Here is a 26,645-nt window from a genome sequence, read left to right on the forward strand (position 1 = left end):
TCAAGAAAACAAACACCGAATAAAAAAATGGGCAGAAGACCTAAACAGACATTTCTCCAAAGAAGGCATACAGATGACCAACAGGCACGTGACAAGATGCTCAAAACCACTAATTATTAGAGAAATGCAAATAACTACAATGAGGTATCACCTCACACCAGTCAGAATGGCCATCATCAAAAAATCTACAAATAGGGCTTCCCTGGTGGCGCAGTGGTTGAGAGTCCGCCTGCCGATGCAGGGGACACGGCTTTGTGCCCCCGTCCGGGAAGACCCCACATGCCGCGGAGCAACTGGGCCCGTGAGCCATGGCTGCTGAGCCTGTGCGTCCGGAGCCTGTGCTCTGCAACGGGGAGAGGCCACAACAGCGAGAGGCAAAAAAATATCTACAAACAATAAATGCTGGAGAGAGTTTGGAGAAAAGGGAACCCTCTTGCACTGTTGGTTAGAATGTAAGTTGGTGCAGCCACTATAGAGAACAGTATGGAGGTTCCTTAAAAAACTAAAAATATACCTACCATATGATCCTGCGATCACACTCTTGGGTATATATCCAGAAAAAAACTCTAATTTGAAAAGATACTGCACCCCAATGTTCATAGCACTATTTACAATAGCCAAGACATGCAAATTGGAGTTTTTGGAGCGACCTTTGCAAAGCTGTCACTCGGGCTTCTGGAGTGACACGTCCAGCCCATTTTCGAGGTAGAACGCCCCACCTATCCCTGGGTCTAGCTCCCTCTCTCTCTGGCCTGGGCTTTTTCTCGCCTTAGTCCGACCTCCACGCAACCCCTACGGCTGAGGAGAAAATCAGCCCCATCATTGGTCCCTTCTTGAAGGGGTGGAGCCAGGTTGCGCTCTAACCCGCAGCCGCAGGCCCAGCCGCACCGAGAGCAGAGTGGGGCCGAAGCTGGTGGCGCCGAGGCTATGAGGAGGCTGCGGGGCGCGCCACACCCCGGCGGCCCGGCGGTGGCAAAAATGCCGGCCTCTGTTGCGCGGCCCCGCCCGCGCCCGGGGCCGTCCCCGGCCTCGCCCTTACCCCTGCTGCTGCTGCTGCTCCTGGAGGTGCTAAGCGGCCCGGTGTGTGGCCGCGTCCCCGCTTCAGTGCCCAGGATCTCGCTTCCTATCTCCGGTAAGGCGCGTGCGCCCTCGCCCTTATTCCTTCGCGCCGCGCCCAGACCCCGTCTGCAGGTACCCGAACCCATTTGCCCTCCCCATCCGGGAAGCCGCACCCGGGCCCCCACAGCTCAGCCCGCTGCGTCCCGCGCCGCCCAAGCCTCACCCGGTTGCGGGCAGGACCCCCACTTGGTGCTGCTCCAGCGAGCCGGACGACTTGGTTCCTACGACCAGCCCAGGAAGCTCCCGCGGCCCCTTATTAAGGCAACCGCCCCTCACCGTTCAGACGCGGACCCTGAGGCCCAGGGAGGGGAATGGGGGTTGCCGGAAACCCTCTATTTCGAAGTTTCCTCTCCCTTATTCCGCTCTTCCCTCACATGCACCTGTGTCCGTCACGCCAGCCTGACGTCCATCCTGCTCTCAAACCCATCGATCTTTCATCCTACTCCAAACACCCATCCTTCTGATTACCAGCTCAGCATTTCCATCTGCCCACTTTGCAAATTCATTTGGTTATCATCAGTTCTAACCTCCTTCGAGCCTTTTGCTCCGCTCACAACCCTAATTTCCCTAACCCACTTACCAGTCCTCTCATCTCTGACACCAACTCCCATTTTCCGATCCACCATAACCCTCCTAACTTCCTCAACTTTCCCTACTCCCTCTACCCATTCCCTATATTGAGTAGCTGGGAAACGATTCAATGAGTTGATTTAAAATTCTGTTTAAATGATTTTCTAAGTCTTCAGAAGGAAAAAAGGAGGTGGGGGATGTCCTTTCAAAAGATGTGAAAGAAGCCAGGGGCTGCCACAAGGTTAAAAGTGATCATTGGAATGATTCACACTTTAAAGGCTCTTTGTTGAGGCGGGCATGAGTGTAGCTATGAACCTTGTGTTTTTCTCAGTGGGCAGTAAGTGTTAGCACCTTGGGAAGACAGAACCAGTGAAGCCAAGAGTACATCCTGTTGGGAAAAACTCACAACTGGGTAATAGTAATTTAGAGTCTTCTAAATTACTTCTGTCATTTCAGACCAGTGACATATAGGGACGCTTTGAATCCAGAAGACAAAGTTGTGGTCAGAGCCTGGGTTTCAGTTTGTGTTGGAGCAATAGCCACAACATGGAGTTGAGGTTGCCAGTCTGGGTTCATATCCAGGAATCCAGAGAGGTCTATATGACAAGGCGAGGCAGAGGTGGGGATATGAAGGGTGGTTTTGTGATCCGGGGCTTATACTAAGCATGGGATAGTAGTCAGGATACAGCACAGACATGAGTATGGGTGTGGGAGGATTGGGTGGGTGGGGCTCCAGACATCCAGCACATCTAAGAATGCATGGCCATTCTACTAGTCTTGAAGGTAGCTGAGCAGATGAAGCAGGTAGAGCAGAACTGTATTAATTCAGGTTCCCAGAGCCAGAGACTGAGCTAAGAAGGTAAATTCATTCTAACTTATTTGTTACAATCTTTAAATAGATCAGAGTTTTGAATGCTGATATGGGTTAAGATTTGGCCCAAACTGAGCACATGCTTAAAGATGGAAGAAAGGAACCATTTGTGAAATACGTAGTATGTGTCAGATGCTTCCACATATGTTATCTCATTTAATCCTCAACAACCCTGGATGGTGGTGTTTACAGATGAGGAAAGTGATACTCAGAGAGGGCAAGTAACTAACTCAAGATCATACATCTGGTAAGTGAAAGAGCCACATTTAAACTTGGGCTGATCCATCTCCAAAGCACATACTCTTCTTGCCCCCTCTAATCTCTTACCTCTTTGGGTAGAATTAGGATGAGATCAAGGGTGGTGGGAGAGAGAGGAGATGATCTCCTAATGTGTTGGTGAAAAGAGTGAGACATTTCCCTTCTAAGTAAAAAGGAGTTACTATTAAGTTGTGATTTTTTAAAAAAGGAAATTTAGAGAGAAAAGTACTTGTACCTTTTACAGGTATTTTCAAATTATGTATCATGTTGCTATGAATAGAAATAAATATTAAATAGACTTAATATTTATGCTATTTTAATGAAATGTTCTATTTTTATAGAAAAAGCATACTTTACTGTGTGCTGAATACTCTGGCCTCATCAGTTATCTTTCCTTGGGGAAGTTAAATGGTTGGCCTGTCAAGGCTTTGTTTTTGCCCTTAAGGCTGCCAAATAAATGGTACTTGGAAGAAAACAAAAAAAATTGGCCCCTTTGGCTTTGCCCTTGTGGACCCAACCCTTATGAAATGATGGCTGATATCACTCTTCATTTTCACCCTCTCTTCCTGCCAGAGGCTGACTCCTATCTCACCCGGTTCACCATCCCTCAGACGTATAATTACTCCGTTCTCCTTGTGGATCCTGCTTCCCATATGCTTTATGTTGGCGCCCGGGACACCATCTTCGCTTTATCCCTGCCCTTTTCAGGGGAGAGACCTCGCAGGGTGAGAGATGAGAGTGGGGAGGACCTCAGATTCTAGAGCATGTGATTAGATCCTTGGTTTTATGGCGTATGAGGGGGGGTGTTGTGGTAGGAGGGGGAATGTTGGTGAAAAGGAATAAGGGTAGATCGTCAACCTCATTGTCTCAGCTGAGGGTGATGGGGGTGGGTCATGGTGACTGGGTAGGCTATGAGGGAGGTTCATGATGATGGGGAGGAGGCCACAGTGACCAGGGTTCAGGTGGCAGTGGGCAGAGGAATCATTAAAATCACATTACTCTAGGGCAATAGCTTTCAAACTTTTTTGACCACCCCTTAATAAGAAATATATGGTACATTTTGACATAGTACGCCAGGTATGTACTGAAAGAAAACTTTCTTGAAACAATATCTACTCTCCTATATGTGATACATTCTGATATATTCTATTTCATTAAAAATAATGTTGGTTGGGGCTTCCCTGGTGGTGCAGTGGTTGAGAGTCTGCCTGCCGATGCAGGGGACATGGGTTCGTGTCCTGGTCCAGGAAGACCCCACATGCCACGGAGCGACTGGGCCCGTGAGCCATGGCCACTGAGCCTGTGCTCTGCAACGGGAGAGGCCACAACAATGAGAGGCCCGTGTAAGGCAAAAAAAAAAAAATGTTGGTTGAGATTTCACAACTGATTTCATTACTCATTAATGGGTAGTGACCTCCAGTATGAAAAACAGTGCTCTGTTGTCGGGGAGTTGTCTCTGAAGTTTCCAAATTGATGGAGGTTGTAGAACTGTGTCACCCAGCCTGACTTGGGAGGAATTTGGGTGAGAATTTGGGAGAAATGGTCACTCTTCCTTTCTTAGATTGACTGGATGGTGCCTGAGACCCACAGACAGAACTGTAAGAAGAAAGGCAAGAAGGAGGTAGGTATAAATCTGGGCCCTGGCCTGAATGTCAGTTGAGGCCTTGGCCCAGCCCTGACTCTGTGTCAGTCCCCTGCAATTCTCCCATCCCAGTGGGCCCAGGCAGGGACTCTAACACCATACCCAGAGCTGCATATAACTGTCCTAACACTACTTTTCCTTGTACCTGCTGCTTCTGACTCTCTCTAACCATCTCTGACCCTTAGGAAGAATGTCACAATTTTGTCCAGATTCTCGCCATTGCCAATGCCTCTCACCTCCTCATTTGTGGCACCTTCGCTTTTGATCCGAAGTGCGGGGTTATTGTGAGTGACGGGTGGAAGGACGGGAGGGGTCTTCTGTGAGCGACTGTGACAGGGGTCATGCTTAAGGCAACCCTTGTGCATGATAAGCATTGGGGGTGAGGGATGTCCTCATAGGGTAGAGGCTTTGTCTACTGAAGGAGGGTATGAAAGGGAGGGGGAGGGAGGTTGTCTGTAGAAGGTAAGGAATACAAAGTGAAAAGAGGGACGTAGTGGGATGGTGAAGGAAGTGAGGGTGCTAGCTGAGCTGTGGGGAGGAACTTCAGAGGCCAGTAGCTCATGTTTTCCTTGTCCTGTGTATGCTTTGTCCAGGGAGCCTGGGTCCATTTCTTAATCAGCACTGTCCACACCTGTTTCTTCCTCCCATGGCATGTGATTGTCTTTTACCACCTTCCCCACCTCTGCTGTCAACCACATTCTGTGTGGACTGTGACCCTTTGCTCTCACAGCTTCTGAGGTCACTGCGCACTAATGTAGTGCCTGTTGGCCCCATACTCTGGATCTTGCCTTCAAGGTGGGCACTCTGTCAACCATGTTTTCTTCTTGGTCCTGTTCATTGCTGCTAAAGCCCTGGACATCTCCAACCTCACACCCAGGCAGGCTTGGGACATGGATACTCCTAATCACATCTAGGTTGGTCATGACCTCAAAAGTCCCTGGGATTGGTGACATCTCAGGAAAACTGTTAATGTTTTGACTCCTCACCTTTTTTCATCAGTTATCCAGTAGTCAATTACTGTTTCTCTGGCTGCACACATTTGTGACCAGGCCCTGGGATGAGTCAAAAGCCTCACATGTCCTTCATGTCACCGGACACTTTTTATCCCTTTTTGCTAGCGGTAGGAGGGAGTGCAACATCTCCCTTTCCTGACCCTGATCCTTAACGGTCGATCTTGACTTGATCCTTCTGCAGCCTGTAGTAGTCCTTGCCACATGGATCTAGTCAGTGTGTAGCTCCAAACCTCTTTTTTAAACATCATCCTTATACTTCTGACTTAAGAATGCTGTAATTGTATATGCTTGATTGCCTTAGTTAGTCCCTCTGGGCTCTCCTTGGAGTTAGTTGCGTTTATGTTGAGTTATTTTCATAATGCTGGTGATAGACTCCCTTTTGAAGTGTGAGTAGCTCCCTCATCCTGGGAAGGTTTCCCAGTTCAGGGTGGTGTTGAAAATCTCTGTATCCCTTCAGGTAACGCTGAGGGCCTAGTTTCCCTACAGTTCTCACAAAGCTCACAGAAGTAGCGGTGGAACTGCCGTTGACATATTTGTCCTTTCCTAGTATACATAGGATCAGGGAGCCCATGGGTGTGAATACCAGAGCCATGGTTTACAGACGATGTGATTACTCCAAGTTAGTTCCCCAGGGCCTTCTATTCTTCTTTGGCTCTCTGAGGTGGGACCCTAATGGTTGTTAGATAAGTATCTAGACAGAAAATGTTCTGGACATACCTGTCAGGAAGGGTGTGACTTGGACCCCTATCCATTTTTGAGGAATATCAGCAAACAAGAACGAAGCCAGGGGCTTATGTACTGCACTCCTGTGACTTTCAGCTCTTTTTCTGAACCCTCCTATCCCACAGGCTCATGAAATGAAGGAACATCCTTTGATCAAGGCTTGTTTGTAGGAGAATATAAGGTACAGCTAACAACTGTGTTAACCCTTTAAGCATCCTGAGACTGCTCTCTAGACTTCCTGAATGTTCTTTTCTGCCTTTGTCTTATCCTGCTACCTGGCAATCCCCATCTGCTTGAGCAAGTCCTTGCCTTATCCTTAGTGCTGAACTTCTTATGTCCCAGACTGATGACTTTGAGACTGTGTGTAACAATCTGAGAACTTTGACTAGCTGATCCAGATATAACAACTTGCTCAGATTTGATTGCTCAGAGAAATGAAGGTTCTTACAAAAGGAAGTTTAAGCATAGGACCTACCAGTTCCAACAATGTGGAATGTTGCCCTTCAGTGACAGCTCATCAGACATTGGGGGAAAATATTTTAATTTGTTGTTTTGAGGGAGCTCCAGCAGTTAACAGAAAAAATGTTAGACTTATAACAATAGCAACAACAACAATGAGAAGACTTTCCATTCAATTGAGTGTCTACTCTGTCGCAGGCTTGGTGCTTGATACTTTACATCCACAATTGAGTTTAATTCTTATCACCATATCATGATAGTTATTTATTATGATAGTGATGACACATCATGATAGTATTTATTTCCAATTTACATGAATGAAACAGAAGTTCTGAAAAGTTAGGTAAAAGCCTGAGATATATAGCTGGCCGAGGCAGAGCCAAGATTCAAACCCAGGTTTGTCTGGCTCTGCTCTGCTACCTTGTCCCTCTAGTCCAGCCTGCACCCTAGAAGAACACCTTAGCTGGCTTCAATTTCTTGTGACATTTGGTTTGTTTCATGTTAACAAGGACCATCTCCCCCTACCCCTCACCCCCAACCTCTTAGGAAAGGTCCTTTATATGCCTTGCACTCTTCTTGGCCAAAGTCAAAGGATGGGTTCTAACCCCACAGCTCAGTGAGAGCCTGCCTACATAGCTCTGGCTTTCAACTTGAGGGACTTGCCTTCACTACAACTCATGCTGATAGGACTGTGCTGACACAATGATGATGTAATGAAGAATCTCAACATTCAGATAATGTGGTGGTGTGGTCTTATCCTTTCAGACCCTAATTAAATGTCACTTTGACGGTACAGTAATCATAACATATGTAGTTAATCGGCTCCCTTGCTCAAAGTCTATAAACCTAGATAACGTGATGATGCCACTTGGAGAAACTGGAAAAGGACGAGTTTCAACATGTTCAGTTTTAATAGATCATCTCTGTGAGGAAAGGAAGTCCAGCAGTCAAGTGCAAACATGGACTAGAGTTTGGAAGACATCAGGCTTTAGAGAGTTTGGGGAATGATTTGCATAGAAAGTCTGGGCAGAAATGTGAAAATTAATGAGATCTTTAAAGTATATGTGAAAAAGACTAAGGATACGTGGTTAGAGGCTGGAATGGAGAAGAGAAACAACCAAAGGAGATAGAGAAGCAACAGATAGGAGGAGGGGCTCCAGGAGGGTAGAATTTCAAGAGTCAAGAAGTAGACTATTTCAAGGAGGGGGGTGAATCAAAAGTATCCAATGGTGCGAAAAGATCAAAGAGAATGAGAACTGAGAAAAGGCTCATCGTTTATAAGTCCTTGGTGAAATGTAATGGAATAGTTTCAGGCATAATTTGTTTTCTAGGAATAACAGGTGATCCAGGTTTGGTTAGAAGAAGTAGTAGTTTGGGATAAAGAGGCAATGGGGAGCCATTTTTGTCATTCTGTGGCTCAAACATTTATTAAGTCAGTGACTAATAGTCTAGGAATATTAATCTGGGGTGGGTATAGAGAGTAAATTGGGGGCAAGGAGAGGCAGTGTGGAGAAAAGGAGGCGATAAGACAGGCCACAGCAGCAGGTAATAACCCCATGTTCAGAGTGCCCAGACATCTTGGTAATCTCTCACAGAACTGTCATCTTTCTCCTCTGGCTACAATGTGCCCACCACCACACAGGGCAGATGATTGTGTTTCTGTGGGGTCCTCCATTCTGGAAGATTCTTGACCCAGTAGTCCCTTTGAGGGGACATCAGATCACATCTCATTTTAACAGGCCTTCTTCAAGGCTCTCTCAGTAAAATAAAACCCTGTTTGCCAACTACAGCAAATAAGTGAGCAGTCAGAATGGGCCAGTGGTATGTACACTTATGCCCAGGGGACGTAGATCTATGTTGGTTCTCCAGTTACCATCACAGCAATAAGGCTCCAGCAATACCATATGTCCATCCTAGTTTGTGAACTAGAGATATCATGAATGGTACTTCATGTCATAACTGATTCCTAACTGGCCATAGTTAACTTCCCTGTCAGTCCAGGTTGAAATCATCCCTGATTTTCATTTTTAGATGTTATCTTGAAGCCTCTCTTAGTGCTGGATGCTCAGCTAAGGTAATGTCTGGATGGCTCTGTGGAACTCTTACACCTCTTGCCCACCCCCGCACCCCAGGTTAGTCCCTCTGGAGTCCCTGGATGAGGAAGACACTTACCAAATTCTCAGATTCTGACCTCAGCTTCAGGTCTTCACTGACTTTGCAGATTCCCTTCCCTCCTTCTGTATATCCTTGACTCTGGTTTAGTCTCTTATTTGTGGGGTGGGATTAGGTGAAGGATGGCCCTTCTCTCTAGACCCCTAGGCTTCAGATGGTCCTATATCAGCCTGTACTTTTCTTTACCCTTCCTAAGTGCTCCAGCCCTCAGGAGGCCTGCTTTCTTCCCTGGTCCTCCTTATCCTGTAGCACATTCTCCAGCCAGTTGCAAAGCTGGCAGTTCAGCAGCATTTCAGAGGAAAGATCTGCCTTTCGGCCTCTTGGTGTCTTCTAGTGCCATCCTAGGTGTTCCTTCATCAGAGTATGTGGGTGTTAGGTACTAGGGGAATTGAGGGAAGAGGAATAAACTGATGAAAAGAGGGGTGGCAGAGGTAGGAAATGCAGGAATGGGTGGTGGAATCAGGAATAGCAGACTGGGAATATGGGGATGGTAGTGGGGGAATGGGAGATGAATGGGAATTGGGTTTTTTCTTCATCTGACCATCTTTGTAATTCTCACCATGAACTTCCCCATGACCTCTAAACCAATTGCCCCCTTCTGGTCTGTAGGATGTGTCCAGTTTCCAGCAGGTTGAAAGACCTGAGAGTGGCCGGGGGAAATGTCCTTTTGAGCCAGCTCAGCGGTCAGCAGCTGTAATGGCTGGTGAGTGGGGAGAGATAAGAACCTGTGACTTCTTGCTGTAATTGCCTCCTTCCCCGCCCTGCTGTTGGAATTTCTGTGTCCTTTCTTTTCTTTCATCAGAATATCCATTATTCTGACATCTCTTTCTGGCCTTTCCTATTCTTCCCAGAGTGCTTGTGTTCTCCTGCTTTTACCCACAGAGTATCATTTCTCTTGCTTTTCTCTAGAGAATATGTCACTGTTCACAGTAGACTGTGAACGCTTCCTCTGTTAACCTCATCTCTTTTAGTCATTTTTTCCTGTTTGTAAGAGGAATCTACTACAATGCATATTATAATAAATTTGCAAAAAGTATAAAGAAGAACATAAGAAATCTTTTAGAACAGGCACAGTCCAAAAGAACTTTGTGTGATGATGGAATTATTCTGTATCTTCACTGTTTAATTCGGTAGGCACTGGTTACATGTGGCTATTGAGCCCTTGAAATGTGACTAGTGCGACTGAAGGGGAGAATATTAAATTTCATGTAATTTTAATTTAAATATAAATAGCCATTCATACCTAGTAACTACCATATTAGCACAGTTTTAGAGTATTCCTACTCTGAAAACCACTGCTAGTATTTTAGGATATTTCCTTCTAGCCTTTTTAATGTATGTGTCCACATGCATATATACTCATGCACATATATTTGGCTGGCCAGTCCTTTGTTGCTCAGAAAAATTAGTAATGACTATTAAAGAAATTCCTTCTGTTACTTCCTTCAAACAAACTATATATACATATAGAGTTGCTCAAGTGTTCAATGGTTCTATCACAGATTATGCCTAAATCTTTTCTGGAGAATGATTGACTAATTATTTGGTAGCCACAAAGTGAACTGTTTGTGTGCCACATAGCCTGTATTTTAGGTTAGACTACTCCACATACACTCTCCAAATTCACTGAGAACCCAGCAATTTTTCTCATGAGAGTGTAAAACAAGCAGGTGAACAGAAATTTTATGAGTGTGTGCTTTATGAAACTTCTAAATGTCATGTTACATGGATATAACTTTGAATACTGTCATGTGACTTTATATCATAGGCATTTCTATATAATTTAAAAATTCTTTGTGAAGAAAAATTTTAATGACATTATGCTACTCAACCTGTGAGCACACCATAATTTAATTAAAGAATTCCAGGGCTTCCCTGGTGGCTCAGTGGTTGAAAGTCAGCCTGCCGATGCAGGGGACACGGGTTCGTGCCCTGGTCCAGGAGAATCCCACATGCCACAAAGAGGCTGGGCTCTTGAGCCGTGGCTGCTGAGCCTGCGCGTCCGGAGCCTGTGCTCCGCAACGGGGAGGCCACAACAGTGAGAGGCCCGCGGTACCGCAAAAAAAAATCCAGATTATTTATGTAAATTTATTTTCAAGTTTATTTAGTTCACTTCAAAGTTTTTGGTATTGTCTCTAATACTGTAATGAACATTTTTGCACATAAATTTTTATCCTCATTTTAGATTGTTCCCTTAAGACTCCTGGAAATGGATTACTATATTAAAGGATGTGAATATTTTACAGCTCACTATCTGTTACTAATTGAGTTTTTAGAAAGGGTATACCAATTTACACCCTAAATCAGCAGTAAGTGAGAGTTTTTTCACATAAATTTCACCACACTGTTTTGTTGCCATTAAACATTTTTTTTTGTGTGTGTGTGCTAATTCAAGGCTAAGAATAGCACCTTTAAAAACAATATTTATTTATTTGGCTGTGTCAGGTCTTAGTTGTGACATGCAGGCTCTTCGTTGTGGTTGCAGGCTTCTCTGTACTTGTGATGCGCAGGCTCTAGAGCGCATGGACTCAGTAGTTGCAGTGCGTGGGCTTAGTTGCCCTGTGGCACGTGGGATCTTAGTTCCCCGACCAGGGATCGAACCCACTTCCCCTGCATTGGAAGGTGGATTCTTAACCACTGGATCACCAGGGAAGTCCCAGCACCTTGTTTTAATTTGTATATTTTTGAATATTAGTGAAGTTGAATATTTTTCATGTTTTAGTACTTATTTTTATTTCTGCTTTGCTTAATCCTCTGCTTATGTTCTTGGGCCAATTATCAGGTAGGATATTAGTATTCCAATCTACACCTTTTCCTTTGTGATTATATTTTTTAAGCTAAATCCTTCTTCAGTTAGAGAGCAGATAAAATTTTCCTTCTTAAATTTTTTTTCCCAAACATTTTAACTCTGATTTATTTGAAACTTATTTTGACAAATGGCATGAGAAGGGAATCAAAATTGATTTTTCCCAACTAACTAATCAGTTGACTTAGCATCATTTATCACACTGGTTTTTTCTTCCTTCACTAAAGTTGCTGCAAACCTTATTATAAAATATTGGACAATATAAAATTTAATTTAAATATTGCACAATATTTTATGAAAAACAAAAATTGGGATATAAGATCTAACCTTAAACTTTGTCGTTGTTGTTACGGACCATTTTTAAAGTCTTTATTGAATTTGTTACAGTATTGCTTTCAGTTTTATGCTTCGGCCTTTTGGCCACGAGGCATGTGGGATCCTAGCTCCCCGACCAGGGATTGAACCGCACCCCCTGCATTGGAAGACAAAGCCTCAACCACTGGACCCTAAACTCTTTTCTTATGCATGAATTTATTTGTAGGAAAAATCTTAAAAGCTGCACAAATTAAATCACTCTTGGGCTTCCCTGGTGGCGCAGTAGTCAAGAATCTGCCTGCCAATTCAGGGGATGTGGGTTCGAGCCCTGGTCCGGGAAGGTCCCACATGCTGCGGAGCAACTAAGCCTGTGCGCCACAACTACTGAGCCCTAGAGCCCACGAGCCACAACTGAAGCCCGTGCACTTAGAGCCTGTGCTCCTCAACAAGAGGAGCCACCACAATGAGAAGCCCGCACACCACAACGAAGAGTAGCCCCTGCTTGCTGCAACTAGAGAAAGCCCGCACACAGCAACGAAGACCCAATGCAGCCAAAAATAAATATAGATAAAATAAATAAATTTATATATAAAAAAATCACTTAATCATTCAGTTAATGATTTATCTTTTCTGAAACGTAATGAAATAACAAAAGTTTTTGAAAATGAACATAAAGTATATATCTAGTAAATACGATATTTGAGTTGTCATTTTTATCATTCATCTACAGTTGAAGTCAGTGAGACCTTGTTTATATGCATATATATTTGAATAATAGTTTATTTTTCTTAGCTTTATATCAAGCATCTTTGGCAAAATGCTGAGCCAGTCATTAAGATCATTAAGAAAGATTTCACAGGTTTAGCAGTTATGAATGTCTCTTGATTCTACATAATTGTTTATCAAGAAAATGACTTCTCATTTGCAACAATCTGAAATAATTAATATACTTTGTTTCAAGCAGATTCTTTAAGTACATTTAACCATCTGTGTGTAATTTCTCTGTGTTCTACTCAGCAAGTGGAACACAGCATGTAGTTTAAGAATACAAATTTCATAGATAAGATAATTGTATAACAAAGAACATTTTCAAACAGGTTAAGTCTTTTTTTCCCTCAGGTAATGAAATTTAGTGTTGCCTTTCAGCTGATAATTGATGGAGGTGTCAGAAATCACTTTCTAACAGTTTAGAATGGCTAGCTCAAGACATAGAACCTCCATGGCTTTTTCTGTCTCGGATCCAAGTCATAGTCAATATCAATATTATAAGTTTTCCTCTGAAGTTCTTTATAGGGCTATAATTTAAATTTTTTCTTGGTCTGACATAATGCCAATATTTAGTTGGGACTTTTAATGTTGATCCATTGTGTCCTACTGCCCCTTTGTTTTGAAAATAGCAGTATAGAAGATAGTGGCAATATTATTTAGGAATTAGAACCAAAATTCCCAGTTAGGAGCTATACAAATGTCCTTAAGGATAATAGACATATTTTGAAAGAAAAGAGCTTTTAGTAATGAAAATATTAGAATATAATGGCAGGAGTATTTCTTATTTTAAATTATAAAAATTGCAATGTGCATTGTGGAAAATTGAGAAAATATAGAAATGTATAAAGAAGAAAGTGAAAAGTTAATTGTCATTCAGTCATCACCAGGTAACCACTATTATTATTTCGGAGTATTTTCTCATACTCTGTGTGTGTGTGTGTGCGTGTGTGCGTGCACGTGTGCGTATTTATAATAAATTGGAATTGTCATGCATATTTCATTTATTGTATACTGAACATTCTCTCATCATAGAATTTGTTTAATTATTCAAAACTTGATTTTTAGTGATTGTATACTTTTTCATCATATGAGTGTAGCACACTAATTATTCCCATATAATTATACATTCAAATTTTAAAATAAATTATTGCTTTTATAAATAATGCTACATAAGGAATCCTTTTACATAAATTTTTATGTAAATCCTTTACATGAATCTAATTAATCGCATGAGTCAATCCAAAAAGTAGGATTGCTGGGCTGAAGGATATAAAAGATTTTTAGGGCTTCCCTGGTGGCGCAGTGGTTGAGAATCCGCCTGCCGATGCAGGGAACACGGGTTCGTGCCCCGGTCTGGGAAGATCCCACATGCCGCGGAGCGGCTGGGCCCGTGAGCCATGGCTGCTGAGCCTGCGCGTCCGGAGCCTGTGCTCCGCAATGGGAGAGGCCACAACAGAGAGAGGCCCGCGTATCACAAAAAAAAAAAAAAAAAAAAAAAAAAGTAGCTGGGACTAAAAGATTTTTATAGTACTTGATGGATTTGGCCAAATTTCTCTCCAGTGAGTCCTACCAGCAGTGATGAGAGGGCCTGTTTCATTACAGCCAGTTAGCCCCAAAAATATAGTTAATAAACATAAAACAGTGACTTTCTCAAGAGTCCAATTTGATGTTTTTGATTTGCATTTCTATTAGTGAGGTCGAACAGCTTTTCATGTGTTTATTGGCACTTGTATTTCTTTAGGAAAAGGTCTCAGATATCTTGTCTTCAAATATGACATTTATCTGTACTCCACTGAGATAAAATTAACAAAAATGATCTCAGTGTCTCTATTTGCACTATTCCAATTCGGAAAAATGCAAATATTTTGACAGTAATGTTCACATTAGCCTAAGAACATCCGCAATTCCTTCTCAGTCTTCTTTGCAGCATCTTTTGTCTTCTGCTCATCCTTTAAATGTTCCTTAGACTTAGACTTCCACCTAAGATCCTCTTCTCTTGCATTCTTTGTAATTGTGATCTCAGCCAGCCCCATGGATTATGTTTCCACTGCATTCTGATGTCTCCCAAATCTGATGCCTTCCAGATCTCCCAAAACTAGCCCCATGGATTCTGTTTCTACCAGATTCTGATGCCTCCCATACATTATCTGGAACTACAGACGACATATCCAGCTGCCTTCCAGCCATCTCCACTTAGATGTCCCACAGGAATCTCAAAGTCAGCATGTCCCAAACTGAGCTCATCATCTTCACTCACCTCCCCCAAACCTTCTTGACCAGTGTCCCCTTCTCTGAGTGCATAGTACCATTACCCACCAAGGTACCCAAGCTAGAGGCAGTGATTTGTCATCTTTGGTCCTCCCTATCACATTCAATAATAAGTAGGGCTCTTATAAAGAAGGGCAGAAGAAGGGAGCTTTTGCTTTCTCTTTGGGAACCCATCTTGTGTTTTTCTTGTCTCCTTTTGGTCTCATTGTATCTTGTGATTACTGCATCTGCCAAGGAGCCCTGTATGTGTTCCAGGTGCACTGGGTGCTGCCAGCATTTTTGGGGTCAAGCTTATCTCTTAAATCCGTGAGTGTGTACCCCAAGACAGCATTTACACATTGTAACAAGACAGTTATAGAAATCCTATATGCCAGGAGAGGAAAAGGTAGAGTAAACACTGCCTTTCCAATGATCTGTAATTGTGTCCTGATAATAGGCTATTTAAAAAAATAAAAGAAAAAAAAAGGTATCCAGTTGGCATAAACCTTAGATAAGGACATAGAGAATATTAGATCAGGAGCTGTCTATCCTGCAAAACTCTGACCATGAGAAGAAAAGAGAGTGGAAGTAGGCAGGCCAGGGCATGTTTAAAACCCTCTTTTTAAAGATAATGTGTGATAATTCCTATTATAAACCTTCTTTAAAAGTGAGCATTTTGATACCAGAGTGAAAATTTGAACCCCTCCAGTGTGTAGTGAAATATTCACTGCCATGGCTTATATCCTAGTCTGTCAGTGTTGGGTTGTTTACGTATCTGGAAGCTCTGTGTTCACAGGCTTTACATCTGAACAAGTAGAGATCTATTTCTACACATAATTGTCATTTTTCTTTGGCTGTGATTCTTCATCTTTGTGGCTTTCAATCTTGTTTTTCCTCGTATTTCCAAAATGACAGTATCTTAATTTGGGGGGTTATAAAAGTAAAAGGTGCTAACTACAAAAAACGTTCAGTGAATACAGAAAAGTAGAGAGGAGAAAATAAAAATTACTTGTAATTTCATTAGTCAGAAACAAACATCAGTAACACTGTCCAGTTGTAGCTCCTTCAATCTTTCCTGTGCCTACAGACATATATACATATTTAAAAAAAATAAGGTTGAATTATACTATGTGTTTTTTTCTAACCACCTTGTTCACTAAACTCAACACCGTGGGCATCGCTGTCTTTGGCATATCATCTTTTGCCAATAGCAGATGTATGTTTTCATGTTTGCTAGCTTGATCTAGTCAGTAATAACTTGCCAAACAACTGCACATACAGGGATATTTTATTGTATGAACAGTGCAACAGAATATTTGAAATTGACTGTTCTGGAAAATTCAGGGCATGTGGTGATCTTGTGTCCTCCTGTGGACTTCTGCCCTCATGACTGTGATGGCTGTTGTTCCTTTTCCTCTGTGTGTGAAGATTGTGTTGTAAGCCCCTTAGTACTCGTGGAACACCTGAAGCCCTGCTACTCCCTCCCAAAGTGTCTGATCCCTCCTGCTATCCCTTTGTGACCCTCTGCTCTCTCCTCTGAGTGAGTGTGCTCTTCAGCAATCCTAGGCTCCAGAGTTGCTGACTGGCCCCATTTAACCCCTTAGAAAGTTTTGGGACTTTACCTCTGTCCACCACTGGGTCCTTGCATTGTTGTCTGTGGTCCTTAACCATTTCCAGAATATTTATGAGTGTTCCCCCTCAAACACATCAAGTCATGCTTCCAAAATATTCATAACTGTCTCTTCCACCACACCTCCCCCATTCTCAGGGTATCCATGACACAGCTTCTGTCAAGAGTTTTGGTTTTAGAGTGTTTTGTGTATAATGCTTTTAGGAAAATTTTCATTCCAATTCTGGCATCTGTGTCATATTTTTCCCCCTGGAACTACTGAGGATTGGCTTATTTGCTGCTCCATTAGCTGCCAGAACCTTTGCCCAAAATCTGATTTTCTCCCTCATGAAATACTCTGGAAAGGAAGGGGATGCCATTTTATAGTTGTGGCCCGCCTACCTTATGACAACAAATCAAGCATATGGCCCCCTGAGGGTCCTAAGGAGCTGCACCTAACACATATTGAATGCCAGCCGTGTGCCAGGCCCTACCTGGGACTCTCTTTTTATCTCATTTAACCCTCAGCACTGCTCTGGGTGGAAGGTGGTATTATCCCCATTCTACATTTGAGGAATGAAGGGTAATTGCCCAATATCATACTACTAATAAGTATTCAGAGTTCAAACCCAAGCCTTCCTGACTCCAAAGTGCTTGGATTCTTTTCACAAACTCTAGTGATACTATAGTCTTCCCTCCCACCCAGTAAGGAAGGGGGTTTCTAATTCTTTACTATCGCCCTCAGAGGGCTCCTGACCTTTTTCTTGCTCTGCATTAAGTGTTTTTAAGTGTTAGTGGTTATCATTTCAATGCCTGAGACATGCAGCTTCATAGGAGCATCTATGAGCCCAGGACGTAGTGCTTCCCTCAAGGTGGCCCTGCCCTCTGCTGCCTCCCTCAGTGCACATGACCCCGCGGCTCTTGCTGGAGTTTCTGGGCACCAGCCTCAAGCAGTCCAGCCTTGCTTGCTTCTCCACCCTCTCTGACTCTTCTGAGTCAGTGCTCTTCTGAGTTGCCTTGAAGTGATGGTGCCCCAGGGATTGCTCTGTCTCGCTCGCTTTCCTTTTCTCCCTGGCTTTCACGTTCCTGTGGTAACTTAAGCATGACTCCCAGGTTGCCTGACTCTGGCCCTATTGTCCACACCCTTCTGTTTGATTGCCTTCCAGCGACTCCAACCAGATGTCCCGAAGCGTCAACCTTAGTGGGTCCAACAACTGAACTCACCTCCTCTCCAGCCACCTCCTTTATGAGCCTTATGTCATTTCTTTGCTTGGTTCATAATATAATCTACTATTATCCATCTTATAAGTGGAAACCTTAGAGACATTATTTTACTCCATTCTTTCACATCTCATACTCAGCTGATGTTCAAATCTTGTTAATGGGCTCTACCTCAGAAATATCTCCCAAATCCAGCCCTTTTCTTTCCTCTGCCAGTGCCTTAGTCCTTCTTTGTTCTTGCCATGACTGTGTGAAGGCCCTTTTAACTAGCATTTTCTTCCTAAAAAACAAAACTAATTATGTCATACCTCCTCAAGAAAATCTCTGCAGTTTTGCCCTCACCTTTAGGGTAAAGTCCACATTTTCCTGGCATGGAAGAGCAGATTCATCACAATTGGGTGCCTATCTCTGCACCTCTAGCTCATCTCTGCTCACTTGCCCAGCAGCCCCTGTGCCCCACTGGAGCTCCAGCCATGGGGAGTGCCCCACATCCTGAACATGGCTCCCCTCTTCCCCACTTGCCCATCTTCCCCCCGAAGCCCTTCTACCTGACAAATTGCTCATTCTTCAGAGCCAGCTCAGATGTGACCTCTGAGTTGCTGCTCCCCCAGTTAGATGTGGCTGGGTCCTCCTCTGTGCTCCTACACACATCTGTGAGTCCACGTCTCTTGGTATCTGATTACGTTTGTCTTCTGGACTCAAATGGGAATTCTTGGGGGGGCGGACAGTGATGTGCTTAGCACGCAGCGCAGTGCCTCTTATGTAGTAGGTGGTGAAGGAATGCTTCTCTGTTCTCTCCAGAGTCCCTGTGATACTCAAAACTCCACCGGGTGTTTGTGACCTTCTTGTTCCCTGAGTCATTGTCTCCACTCACGTCCGAGCCCTTGGCAGTGTTGCTCAGAGTGGCTATAGTTCTTTCACATTCAGCCCACAGAACTGCACCTCCCCTTCCTTCCCAGAATGGCTCTGATTTCTCTCTTTTCCAATCCCCACCATCCCTAGAGCACCTCTGCACCTCCACTGAACCAGGAGGGAGGATCTGATTCCTTGTTGTTTCCTCTAGCTGGCTGTGAAATATCCAGAAATCCCTAGGTTGGTGTTTCTCAAAGTGAGGTCTTGAATCACCCACATCAGAGTAACTCTGACTTCTTGTTTGAAACGTAGTTCTTGGGCCACCCCCCAACCCTACTGAGTGAGAATTGCTGGGCCCAAGGCCCAGGAATCTGCATTTTGATCAATTCCCTAAATGATGCTAGTATACCCTAAAGTTGTGACTTGTTCCAGGGCAGTATACACCCCCTAATACTCAGAAAGAACAGTAGTTCCCTCAGACATTTACTGTAGTGGGAGAACTTAAGTAAGGTGGGAACATGCTGCAAAGCAAACCTCTTCCTGGAAAGTTACCATGTAATTATAGGGTAGAAAAGTCCTTAAAAACGACAACAGCAAGAAACAGACCAACAAAAAAAATCTTGCTTTCCACAGGGATAGCTTCTATTCTTCCTTCATATACACGAACATTCCAGCAGTTTTTCCTTAACACTGGTTCTTGTTACTGCCCGGGAGCACTTTATTTCTGTTTATTTTAAGTGAGGTGATGCCTGTTGTGCTTAGCATTGCCTGGCACTTAATGGGTGCTCAGCCCCTGAGGGTTCTTGCCCCTGCTTTGCTCCCTGCTCTGCCTGTGACCCTTTCTGAAAGCTTCCTCAGTGAGTCTGACAGTCCACCTCCTCCCTGTCGCCCTGCAGGGGGCATCCTCTACGTTGCCACTGTGAAAAACTACCTGGGGACGGAGCCGATTATCTCCCGGGCTGTGGGTCGTGCTGAGGACTGGATTCGGACAGAGACCTCGCCATCCTGGCTTAACGGTGGGGAGAGGGCAGAGGGGGGTGGTGCTGCTCTGGGGACAGAGTGGGTGGAGGCTGGGTGGCCCCAGGCTATGTCTGTGGGATCTGAGGCCACGGGTCTCCCCAGCCCCAGCCTTTGTTGCAGCAGTGGCTTTGAGCCCAGCCGAGTGGGGGGATGAAGACGGAGACGATGAAATCTACTTCTTCTTTACGGAGATGTCCCAAGCTTTTGATTCATACGAACGTGTTAAGGTCCCGAGGGTGGCCCGTGTGTGTGCGGTAAGACCCTGATCCCAGCTGTCTGTCTTGTTTTGTGCTCTGCCTGTCCTCCTGTCTTTTCCTCTGGTCCCTGTCTTTGTATTTCTCCTCTGTCTCCTTTTTTGATGGGCAGTGACTACTTTTCTGGGAGTTGAGGAATGTGGCGAAAGGGATCTGGTCTCTTTTATCCCGTGTGACACTGTAGTGTAGAGGTTAAAGGCAGGAACTGTTGACAGACCTGGGTTCAAGTCCCTGCTACACTGCTTACTGCCTGTATGACTCTGGCAGTGTCGATTTGAGGACTAAATGAGGTAACTTACGTAAAGCATGTAGTGTGGAACTTTATAAATGCACAATAAACACAATAAACATCATTGTTGTGATCCTGTCCACCCCATACCTCATTGTCCTCAGTTTCTCTGTATCCCTGTCCTTGCATTTCTATGCATCTGTCTCCCTATCTGTCTGTGTCTGGGGGAAACTTGTATTGGTCTCCATAGTCCTCCCCTAATGTTGGTCTTCTAAAGAGAACTTCTTATGTGCTTGTCACCCCAGGGGGACCTTGGGGGCCGGAAGACCCTCCAGCAGAGGTGGACGACCTTTCTGAAGGCTGACCTGCTGTGTCCAGGGCCTGAGCATGGTCGGGCCTCCAGCGTCCTGCAGGACATGGTCATTCTTCGACCTGAGCATGGAGCGGGGATGCCCATCTTTTATGGCATCTTTGCTTCCCAGTGGTGAGGGGGTCCTGATGTGGAGAGTTACAGGGTGGGAGATACCTGGGGTTGGTGCAGGTCAGTGCGGTCTCCCGCAGAGGAGGTGGACTCTCCGTGGAGCCCTGCTCCTGCTGTGAAGCAGGCTGCAAAGCTTCCTGTGCGTTTCTCATGGGTCATCTCATTTGACAGGGGATGAGTTGCCTCTCCTAGTTCCCTCTAAATATCCAGCTCCAACCTGTGACTCTTCCAGGGAAGGGGCTGCCATCTCTGCTGTCTGTTCCTTCCGACCACAAGACATTCGGACAGTGCTGAATGGTCCCTTCAGAGAGCTTAAACATGACTGCAACAGGGGCCTGCCTGTCATGGACAATGATGTACCCCAGCCCAGACCTGGAGAGGTGAGGGGGCTGGGGCAGTTCTTCACCTCATGCCTGAATTGCCCCATTAGGACAAGAGCCCAACTAAGCATCACAGACACTTCCTGGCCCCTGGGAAGCTTTGTCACTCATCCTGTGTTTCATTTAGTGCATCACCAACAACATGAAGCTCCAACAGTTTGGCTCGTCGCTCTTCCTGCCTGACCGTGTGCTCACCTTCATCCGGGACCACCCACTCATGGACAGGCCAGTGTTTCCAGCTGATGGCCACTCCCTGCTGGTCACTACAGATACAACCTACCTCAGAGTCATGGCCCACAGGGTGCCCAGTCTCTCAGGGAAAGAGTATGATGTGCTCTATCTGGGGACAGGTATGTTTAATAGCCAAGCAAGTTGCCCATCCAGTGCACACAGGTTGTCGCCATAGAGAGGGTCCCATGCATACAGGTATCAGAGTCCCAGGCACAGGTACAGTTATGTTATCATATCTTGCCCCTTGCTTGCTTCCTAGAGGATGGACACCTCCACCGAGCAGTGCAGATTGGAGCCCAGCTCAGTGTTCTTGAGGATCTGGCCCTATTCCCAGAGCCACAGCCAGTTGAGACTATGAAATTGTATCAAGTGAGTTGTAGATTTTGGCGAGTCTGGTGGGGAGATATGTGAGTCCAGAGCCAGTCTGTGACATTGAAGTCTGGGAGATCCGGCGTGTTTCTCTTCCTCACTCCCTTTCTGTAGAGCTGGCTCCTGGTTGGCTCCCGTACTGAGGTGACACAAGTGAACACAACCAACTGTGGCCGTCTACAGAGCTGCTCAGAGTGCATTCTGGCCCGAGACCCTGTCTGTGCCTGGAGTGTTCGGCTAGCTGCGTGTGTGGCCCACACTGGAGAGCATGAAGGGTGAGGGTGGTGGCACTGGTTCCTTGCCTGATGTCCCCAGGCTCTGGCCTATCCATATGTCTGTGTCTGTTCCTCATGGGTTAATGCTGCCCTCTCTCTCTCTCTCTCTCTCTCTCTCTCTCTCTGTGTGTGTGTGTGTGTTTCTTAGTGTCACTCGTGTGTCCATCTGTCAGTCCATACTAACCATTTCTCTGTCCTCATCAATGTCCCTGCCTCCCTGCTGGACCTGCCCTGACTGTGTGGTTGATTTCCACGTGCCATACGCTTCTCAGTTTTCATTTTCTTTTTTTTTTTTGGCCGCACCACGCGGCATGTGGGATCTTAGTTCCCCGACCAGGGATCGAACCCGCACCCCCTGCATTGGAAGCGTGGAGTCTTAACCACTGGACCGCCAGGGAAGTCCCTCAGTTTTCATTTTACAAGTGCTCTTAGAAGTGTTTTCACAGTTGACAACTCCCCTCCTTCCTTCCTTGAAAAACTCTATCCTGTTGCCTTCTATGACTCTGCATTCTCCTGGTTTTTCTCCCTACCTCAGTCTCCATTCTGTCTCCCTTACTGGTTCCTTTTCCATCCAGCTTCTGAATGTTGATATTCCTCAGGGTTCATTCCTTCTCTTTACACTTTCATGCACTCTCTAGGTGATTTCGTTCTCATTGTATTCAGTACCAACTGAGTGCTGGTGACAACCACAGATGTATCTTTAGCTGAGGTATTTTGTGAAACAGAAAGTCATCTCACTGACCCTCACAGAATTTTGATTAGCTTTGATAGAAAAGAAGTTTTCTCTTTCTCTTAACAGAGAACTCTTTTAACAGAGATTTCCAGAGAAATCTTGTGGTTGTGGACCACCAGCTATACTTCTTGGAAGGTTCCTGTGTTTCTTTCAAAGTACCCCACCAAACATCTTTCTCACAGACCTAGTGCAAATTTAATTCTCTGTAGTCTGCTAGAAATATTTGTAGAATTTGACATGGCAAATGTCATGAGTATAAGAGGTATTGGGGAAAAATTTAGTGATGAAGAGAATGTCGACTGATAATTCTAGAGGTGATTTCTGAGATGATGGGAGGTGCAATTGGCGAGTGAATGTTCAGTACTGAGGAGGGTAGAGGGGGTGTTGACACTGAATTTATCAAGTATTCTCTTCTTTATAGGCTGGTTCAAGACATAGAGTCAGCGGATGTCTCTTCTTTGTGTCCTAAAGAGCCTGGAGGTCTGTATGGTTTAGGGAATGTGGGTAGAGTGGAGGTAAAGGGCCTAGAAACTTATGTTTTTGGACCTAGTTTAAAACTTGTATCCTGGAAGTTATGGCAGCCTTACTCTCTTTGGGAATCCCCTTTTTAGCTTGGTGTACCATGGCCCCTTCTCATATCTCGTATCACCCCACATTTCTCTCTAACACCTCCAACCTACAGCCTCACCACCTTTTGTGCTTTTGCTGTCTCTGCAGAACACCCAGTGGTGTTTGAAGTTCCTGTGGCTACAGCTGCACATGTGGTCTTACCATGTTCCCCGAGCTCGGCCTGGGCATCCTGTGTGTGGCACCAGCCCAGCGGAGTGACTGCACTCACCCCCCGGCGGGATGGGCTAGAAGTGGTGATATCCCCAGGGGCCATGGGTGCTTATGCCTGTGAATGTCAGGAAGGTGGGGCAGCTCGTGTGGTAGCTGCTTATAGCTTGGTATGGGGCAGCCAGCGCGGTGCTCCAAGCCGGACTCACATAGTGGGGGCTGGACTGGCAGGCTTCTTCCTGGGAATTTTTGCAGCATCCCTGACTCTCCTCCTGATTGGTCGGCGTCAGCAGCGACAACGACAGAGGGAACTTCTGGCTAGAGACAAGGTGGGCTTGGACCTGGGAGTCCTACCATCTGGGACCACAAGCTACAGCCAGGACCCTCCCTCTCCCTCTCCTGAAGATGAGCGGCTGCCCCTGGCCCTGGCCAAGAGGGGCAGTGGCTTTGGTGGCTTCCCTCCAGCCTTTCTGCTTGATCCTTGCCCACGCCCACCCCACATTCGGTTAACTGGGGCTCCTCTAGCTACGTGTGATGAAACATCCATCTAGGACTGGGCAAATAACCACTAGTGCATGAGTGACCACTGGATGGAATGACCATTGGGACGGTGGGGGTCAATGGTCATGGAAGATCGTCATGGCCTCTGAATTTTCTTTGGCTTTTGAATGATCACTTCGAATTCCCTGTCTGCCTTTTCTGGGCCTGGATGGGCTCAGGGCCAGGGCTTTGCCTGATTCCCATAAGAGATCAGAATTGCTCTTGCAGTGAATCAGGACTTTTCCTGCCCCTGCCCTCTCAACCCCTATGACCCCTTCAGCCCACTGTCTTGGGCCCATTAGTTTGGGGCTAGGCCCCAGGACATTGCTGTGACTTTGCTTTCCGGTTGGGCCCTGGCCGGAAGGAGGAGCCGTGGAAGTGCTAGGGGGCTAATGTGCACTGACTCCTTTTGCTGGTTCTCCCAGTTTATCTGATTCTCTGTGGAGAGTGCATGATTCCCAAACTGCAACATGCAATCTCTGCCCTGAGATCTACCCCATCCCAGTTTTCCTTCTTCCATGAAAGAGCATGTGTAAGTACACGGATGTTCATAGGTGACCTGGACACATGTGCATGGATGACTAGGCCGATGCTCTGGTGTATTCATGGGAGGTTGAGAGGGTCAGGTTGGAATGAGGGCAATACCTACAGTACTTTAGACCCTGTAGCCAGTGAGGGAATGGCTCTCCTTTCTAAAAGGAGAAAACCACTTCCCTGCCTCCATCACCTCTCACAGCCCTTCTGTTGAGTAGAGAAAAACTCCCAAAGTGACCTTCTGGGTGGGAAAGGCAATGGTACATCTGACCCCATCTTTCTCTTTGTTTTTGCCTCCTGGCTGCCACCACTGCCATGCACAGCTGCTCTTTCTCTGGCTAGAACCCTTTCCTTGGCTTCTATTAAAACTTCACAACATTCTAAATATCAGGGGATGAAAAAAGTGGAACAATCATGGGAAATACAAGCCGCACAAAGATAGGTTTGTATCAGTGACTTTATGACTTTACTCAGGTTGATACCCTTGCTCTAAAGCAGGAGTTCTCCTGGGGTCCATGCCCTCCCTGAAATCGCATGCAAGATGCTATCTGTATATGTGTGTCTGTATTTTTCTGGTGGTGGTGGGGCTTGGTTTGTGACTCTCATTAGATTCTCAAGCCTTAACGAAGTTAAAGGACCACTGCCCCAAGGTCACCACATGTTGGCCAAGCTGAGGTGGTGCCAGGCAGGGACAGCTCTTCCTGCCCTTTGGCCAGCCCCTGGACTGGCAGCTGCTGGATACCTTCTTGTTGCTCCATTTCCTGGAAGGTGGGCTCTGTGCATATTTGAAGACACTGTCAGCTTTCACCAAATTTAAAGACCTCTTCCTGCTTCACAACTCTCAGATGCTCTAGGCTTCTCCTGGTCAGTTCCTGTCTTGGCCTGTGAATGTGCCTCATTCGTCCCTGCTGAGGGACTCCCTTGAGCTCCAGTGAATTGAATGGTCCAGCCTTTCCCAGTTGAAGTTTTCAGCTCTACTTTCCTTGGCAGCAGCCTGTGAACTACTCAAGAGTCCCCTTGGGTTTTGAATTATCAGTGGTTTTGCCATTAATAAGTGTATGTTCCTCAGCAAGTAATCTAACCTTGGAACTATGGCTTACTCATCTGTAAAGTGGGGATAATAATACCTACCTCGGAGTTGCTGCAAGGATTAAATGAGAGAACATGTAAACAATAAAGCACTCTCTATACCAGTAGAGGTTGTTATTGTAAAAATTGGCCTATTCTGCCATAATCATATAGCTTAACCATCTGATAAGCATGACACATGCAGTCACTTTAAGCCTCATTTGGTGGGAGGAGAGGCATTGCCTCACACAGACATCCTGTCCTGGGGCATTTCTGGTGAAATCTTAGCTGCCAGTGTCTAGGTTTTGGGAGGCAGGGGCTGTCATTTTCATAATCTTGTCTTGGTGACCTTATTGGTCTTTCTATATGGGAATGGAGGGGGGCTCTGTATTCTTTGGTTTATCCTCACTCACTCTGCTCTCTTGAGGTTATGGGTTAGTTTCATTTCGAGGAGTGAAGGGAAATGGGAGATTTCAGTAGGATCTGGGGTCTCTGTGAAAAGGGGAGAAGAGTTTCCCAAGGAGGGGGGACCAGATCACAGTGGATTTGGGACATTTGGTCCTTGGGTAGTGGCTCTGGTTGGAGGAAGGTGGGATGAGGAATGTAGGAGAACTGAGGAAGGATGGAAATAGTCATGAAGGGAGGAGAGCCACATCTTAGGCTGTGGAGAGTTCAAGCCCCAAGAGTGAGTGATAGCAGGGATATGTGAAACCAGCTCCCAAAGAGATAGTGTGAATAACTGATTGCATTATCTTTGGACTGTGGGGGTGTGGGATGGGAGAGGATCCAGTGATAAGGGTGGTGAAGAAGGGTGCAGGGTTCCTGCAGGTAGAATTGTGAGGATTCTGGCAACCAGAGACATGACTGGCTTTTGCGCATAAAAGCAGCCAGGGAGAGGGTTGGGGATGGGGCTTGTGTTTACCTCCAAACTCTAAAGATTGCCCACTTTCTGGCCTTCACTCTGAAATTCCCCTCTCTTTTTGGTTCTGGTTCCTGGTCCATAAATTGTGACTCTCGGCTTGTCACCCCTAACCAGTGGTCTGCTGCTACCCACGTGACCTTACTGAAAGTAGAGCCAGAAAGAGATGCTCCCTGTTCACTCTCATGAA

At 45.5% G+C, this 26,645-nt stretch overlaps 1 protein-coding gene across 4 annotated transcripts; it reads left to right on the forward strand.

The window, feature by feature from the left end:
• The first annotated feature begins 812 nt into the window (after positions 1–812).
• Positions 813–25,663, forward strand: SEMA4F (ssemaphorin 4F). Of its 4 annotated transcripts, none has more exons than XM_067007374.1 (15): positions 813–1,132; positions 2,589–2,807; positions 3,392–3,543; positions 4,380–4,439; positions 4,646–4,744; positions 9,437–9,530; positions 19,542–19,661; positions 19,768–19,919; positions 20,454–20,629; positions 20,862–21,009; positions 21,137–21,359; positions 21,500–21,609; positions 21,724–21,884; positions 23,039–23,097; positions 23,335–25,663. In XM_067007374.1, the coding sequence occupies exons 3-15, from the start codon at positions 3,472–3,474 to the stop codon at positions 23,943–23,945; spliced, it is 2,085 nt and encodes a 694-aa protein (XP_066863475.1). In that variant the 5' UTR covers positions 813–1,132; positions 2,589–2,807; positions 3,392–3,471; the 3' UTR covers positions 23,946–25,663. The 4 variants fall into 4 exon arrangements, with proteins under 4 accessions (XP_066863475.1, XP_058935608.2, XP_066863473.1 ...); XM_067007373.1 differs by having other exon boundaries at positions 873–1,132; positions 20,454–20,632; XM_059079625.2 differs by lacking the exon at positions 2,589–2,807 and having other exon boundaries at positions 851–1,132; positions 20,454–20,632.
• Positions 25,664–26,645: the final 982 nt, after the last annotated feature.

The sequence above is a fragment of the Kogia breviceps genome, chromosome 11 (genome assembly GCF_026419965.1).
Source record: "Kogia breviceps isolate mKogBre1 chromosome 11, mKogBre1 haplotype 1, whole genome shotgun sequence".
NCBI lineage: Eukaryota > Metazoa > Chordata > Mammalia > Artiodactyla > Physeteridae > Kogia > Kogia breviceps.

Bases quoted from the DNA above. Each gene is read 5' to 3' on its own strand.
- SEMA4F (XM_059079625.2), top strand. From the start codon at position 928: ATGAGGAGGCTGCGGGGCGCGCCACACCCCGGCGGCCCGGCGGTGGCA. The intron at 1,133-3,391 runs GTAAGGCGCGTG...TCTTCCTGCCAG, and splicing joins GATCTCGCTTCCTATCTCCG to AGGCTGACTCCTATCTCACC. The intron at 3,544-4,379 runs GTGAGAGATGAG...TTCCTTTCTTAG, and splicing joins CAGGGGAGAGACCTCGCAGG to ATTGACTGGATGGTGCCTGA.